A 5000-nucleotide genomic window follows, 5' to 3' on the forward strand; every position below is an offset into this window, starting at 1 on the left:
TAGTATGTTGGTTAGAACTGGAAATACATATACTGATGCAACACAGTATTTGTTTTCACTTCCATACTTTTAATTCTATTTTAATTCTATTCATTCTATTCCCAGTGCTGCCAGTGTTAGCCAGACACATTTCTGAGTGCTGGGAATGGTTGTAAGAGTGACACCACCGACCCCAATCCCAACCACCTGTCTGTCTTACTCACATGGTCTCGTCGTTCTGGAACTCCAGCTTGCCGCTGGCCTCCTCGTAGTCGTCGCCCCCCTTGGCGGTGCCGTCCAGCGTGCGGTAGGGCACGCTCACCAGGCCGCGGGCGCCGGACGTGCGCATCACCTTCACCTGCATGGTGCCCACGCTCTCGCTGACGCGCAGCGCGTCGGTCTCGAACGTGAAGATGCCGGCGTGGTCGTCGTCGTAGATGGTGACGGTGGCCGTGTGCGCCTCGCCCAGCGTCGCCTGGTAGGCGGACGAGCCGGGCATCTCCGGGGCGACCGGGTGCCCGTCGGCCCAGCCCACGATGCGCGGGTTGCTCAGGCGCACGTAGAAGTACTCGTCCTCCTCGAAGATGTCGTCGTCGATGATGCCCACCGTCACCTCCTTGAGCGTCTCGCCGGCCTTGAACAGCAGCGTGCCCTCGGCAAACTCGTAGTCCGAGCCGGCGTTGGCCGTGCCGTCCTCGGTGCGGTAGTCGACCTGAGGGCGAGGGAAAGCAACACAACAGACACTCACTGAAGATTGGCACACATTTAGACAATAGCAGACGCTAACGCTAAGGGAGAGACTATGGTCTGTGGCCTCATACTGCACCACACACCAACCCTTGTTGTCACCCTTGGGTCATAATTCAAAATGCATATTTTTAAGGTAAGAGAAAAGACTCACACACACAAGGACACACTGATAATGTTTTAAACTGAAAGAAACATTGACTGAAAAAGAACTTACGTGAAAAGGACAAAAAAAGACACATATTTCGGCACAGCATATTTTGAAATTAGGAAGAGTATGTGAGTATGAAAATAAAACAAGTCGGTGAGATTCTACTAAAGGTGTGCTACAGTGGAGCAGAACAATGCTGTATAGAGACAAAAATATGATTTATTGCTTTCTAATTCTTTCCTCTCGACACACACACCACCCATCTCTTCCTCTCCACACACACACACACCACCTATCTCCTCTGCCCCACCCCTCTCTTCCTCTCCTCCTCTTCCTCCTCCTCCTCCTCCTCCTCAGCATGCACGCTGCATCTGCCCTGACTCTTCCTAATTTAGAAAAGGACACAGACGGGGCTAAGCTTGTTGACACTGGGGCACCAACCTTGTCTGCCCTCCCCCACCCCCCCCACACGCCCTACCCCCCACCTTGTTGGTACCCTTTTCCTCTCCTCTCCCCCCACCTCTCCTCTCCTCTCCTCTCCTCTCGCTCTCCTCCTGCACCTGCACTGTGCTCCCCGTGTCACAGCTAAATTTGGCTTCAGCTGTCTCCTCCCCTCCTCTCCTCTCCTCTCCTCCACAGTCCCTTACCCCCATTGTACATCCTGTGCTTCCACAGTGACTGGTTTGATTGGTTCTCTACTCCCTCTCTTCTCCCTCTCTTCTCCTCTCACATCACTTCTTTCCTCCTCTCCTCCCCACTCCTCTATGTTCACCGTTCATCAAGCATCTCTCTTCTATGTCTGTCTTCACTTGTCTCTCCACTCCTCTTTCCCCCCTCCTCTCTCTTCTCTTCTCTTCTCCTTTCCCCTGATGCCCTTCTCTTTCCTCCACTCCTCCACTCCGCCCTTCCTCCCCCCCGCTCTCTCGTACCTTCACGGTGCAGCCGGCGTCCCCGCCGCGCCGGGCCACGGTGAGCTTGAGCGAGCCGCAGTTCTCGAAGCACTGGTAGAGCACGGGCTGGAAGTCCAGGCGCGTGGTGAAGGGGTCGTCCTCCTGCTCCTGCTGCTCGTTGCTGCTCACCACCTTGCGGGCCTGGTCGGCCGCGTGCTTCTTCAGGATGTTGCCCGCCCCGATCATCATGCGCGTGGCCTGGATGCGGTAGAAGGCCCGGCTCTTCTGCTGCTGAACCAGCACCTGAGGGAGGCAGAGGGTGGTTAAATCACATGATGCTACAGTGAGGGATATGTGATTAGCCATATGATGCTACAGTGAGGGATATGTGATTAGCCATATGATGCTACAGTGAGGGATATGTGATTAGCCATATGATGCTACAGTGAGGGATATGTGATTAGCCATATGATGCTACAGTGAGGGATATGTGATTAGCCATATGATGCTACAGTGAGGGATATGTGATTAGCCATATGATGCTACAGTGAGGGATATGTGATTAGCCATATGATGCTACAGTGAGGGATATGGGATTAGCCATATGATGCTACAGTGAGGGATATGTGATTAGCCATATGATGCTACAGTGAGGGATATGTGATTAGCCATATGATGCTACAGTGAGGGATATGGGATTAGCGTTCTCTCTTCACTGAAGTTGTCTACACATGTGTATCTAAGTGAACATAACGACCAGGTCAATGCAGTGACGTCAGTATCTGACAGCTAGCCCGCTCTATGAGTCACTAGCGGAGCTTCAATGGGTGCCAAGCCCCGTGGCTAGCAATAATACATTCTGCAGTCAGCCAGTGGCACAAGATTCAATTCTATTAATTTAATCCTAGGGTCCTGGTCCTTTGTGTGCCTCTGTCTGTCTGTCTGTCTGTGTGTTTGTGTGTTTGTGTGTGTGTGTGTGTGTGTGTGTGTGTGTGTGTGTGTGTGTGTGTGTGTGTGTGTGTGTGCGAGAGTGAGAGAGAGCTGCGTGGGGCGCATTTGTGGTGGGCTCAGCACTCTTTTACTCTTTCAGCACTGGACAGTTCCCATCAAATAGGGCAGGCAAAGAAGCAGGCGGCCATGAGCCAATCAATCTCCCACTGGGTCTGACCCAGCATGACAGCTCTGTGGGCACAGGGTTGCTGAACCTCTCAGCTCTTTGCTCACACAGGCCCTGCCCTACCTATAAGGCCACTGAATGAGAACACAGGACTGTCCTTTGTCCTATGGTTCTGACTGGTTGTTTTATCGATTATAGGGTTTTGTTTCACCGATCAAGTTCATAGATGGCTCAACGCTAATTAGTGTTAATTAAGAGAGTTTAGTGAAATGAATGCCATATATATTTTCACTTGTTGCTTTGTTTGCTGGTGTGCTGTCCATTGTGTGCATTCAAGAAAGTAAGTAAATCACTGGTTTTTCAATTCTTTCGGTAAAGCTAGCAGCAGTAAAATGCAGAATCAGGTGAATCCATGTTTAAATCTGACATAAATGGTGTGAAAGCTCTCCCAAATGCTCAAATAAGGCAAAACTATTTTTTTTCTTCCTGTTGACTTGCTCACTGAACATGCACCAGATTTATCAATGTGGCTATTTCTATGGTAACAGTGAAAATAAACAGAACATTAGTGAGGCGAAATGTGATTCACTATTTATAATGCAGGGCAGGACTTACAAATTACAAATCCACCATGTTTTTATTGTCCCATTAATTTCCCCGGCAGTGATTCGTGTCCTCCCTTATAACGTCTCTGGTAAACCTCACTCCCCGTCACCTTCATAGACATGCTGGCGACAGATGCTAGCACCCATAGCCTCCTTGCTAGCACGCCTGCCTCCAATGCCCGAGGTTGCGAGTTCGAGGGACTGTGCTTGTCTACACAACGCAGACTACATGTGCATGCCTAACTGAAGATAATGACCATGTGAATGGCAGTACCTGATAGTTGGCCATCTCTATTAGCTGCTCCATGTCCTTGTCGGGGTGCCTTTGTTTGAGCTCCTTGAGCCCGCGCGCCATATCTCTCCGCGCCTCGTCTTCCTGGTCACGCATGCCCTCCTCGCCGCCGCCGCCGCCGCCGGTCACCAACATGCCATCCAGGTGCGAGTTCATGCCGTCCAACTCCAGCATGTCCATCTTGGTAAAGCCCGTCTCCTTCATCATAATGTCGTCACCGCCCTCCGTCTCCACCACAATGCCATGGCTCTTGTCGGCACGGTAACGCTTGCGCACGTACTTGTAGAAGAGCAGGCGCCGATCGGCAATCCAGGCCTGTGTGGAAGACATATGATTGTTCACGGAGTCGTTTGGGATTTTTTTTTCTCACAGAAATGTTTTATAGATTATTTTAATAAGACTGCAAATTCAATGTGACTAGTTGTTGGTAAAATAAAGTAAAATGGTGTGATTACACTGAAAGTTAACCAGTCTATCAAGAACTCAATGAGTGCTGTGGTTCTATTTAGTGTTTTAGTGTGTGCATGTGTCTTATTTATAGAATTTATACAGATCCTAACATCCCTGTCTAACTGTGACGACCATCTGACCAGTTGTGGCGAAGGGATTAGACAGATAAAACTACAGGTAATTCTCTCGGGGATTAGAATCAGACTTAATGGAAAAATAGAGACACAGAGGCCGAGCCTCGGGCCCACCCGAAGGGGAAAGGTAGAGGCTACCTTGGTGAAGCAGAGCTGGGGATGTGCTGAAAGGGACAGAGCTGGTACCCTGGAGGGTATGTGTCTTTGATTAACGTAAAATAGTAATTGTAAAATAGTAATTGTAAAATAGTAGTGTTTTTATCTTAACCCTTTAACAACTCAAGCTTATTTCACACCTATGTGAGCTGCTGAAATGCAAATAAAACACAAGCAAAAAAACAGGCAGTCAATTAAAGAAAGCAAAACCAAAGGGGCTGGTTGACCAGCACACACCTGCACCACGCAGATCGGGAAGAAGAGCAGGGTGAGCACGGCCTCCCACAACTCAACCACGCCGGGCGAGAAGAAGCACAGGATGAGGTAGAGCCAGATGTAGGCGAAGATGCTCCAGGCGGCCGTGATGAAGAACACCCGCAGGTGCTTGACCTTGCGCGTCTCGCCGTCGGGCACCACGTACACGCACAGGCCGATGATGACGAACATGTTGAAGGCGGCGCTGCCCACGATGGTGGAGG

The 5000-nt window shown here is 50.2% G+C and overlaps 1 protein-coding gene across 1 annotated transcript in view; it reads right to left on the reverse strand.

Annotated features, from left to right (window-relative positions):
* Positions 1-5000, reverse strand: part of slc8a4b (solute carrier family 8 member 4b) — a 76191-nt gene that overhangs the window by 36977 nt on the left and 34214 nt on the right. Inside the window, exons 3-6 of the mRNA XM_012820635.3 lie at positions 4759-5000; positions 3764-4096; positions 1807-2070; positions 204-691 (exon numbers count right to left, since the gene is read on the reverse strand). The exon at positions 4759-5000 is cut by the window's right edge and continues 565 nt beyond it. Of these exons, the coding sequence (XP_012676089.2) occupies positions 204-691; positions 1807-2070; positions 3764-4096; positions 4759-5000 (1327 nt within the window). The remainder of the gene's footprint in view (positions 1-203; positions 692-1806; positions 2071-3763; positions 4097-4758) is intronic.

This window comes from Clupea harengus, chromosome 18 (genome assembly GCF_900700415.2).
Source record: "Clupea harengus chromosome 18, Ch_v2.0.2, whole genome shotgun sequence".
NCBI classification, from domain to species: domain Eukaryota; kingdom Metazoa; phylum Chordata; class Actinopteri; order Clupeiformes; family Clupeidae; genus Clupea; species Clupea harengus.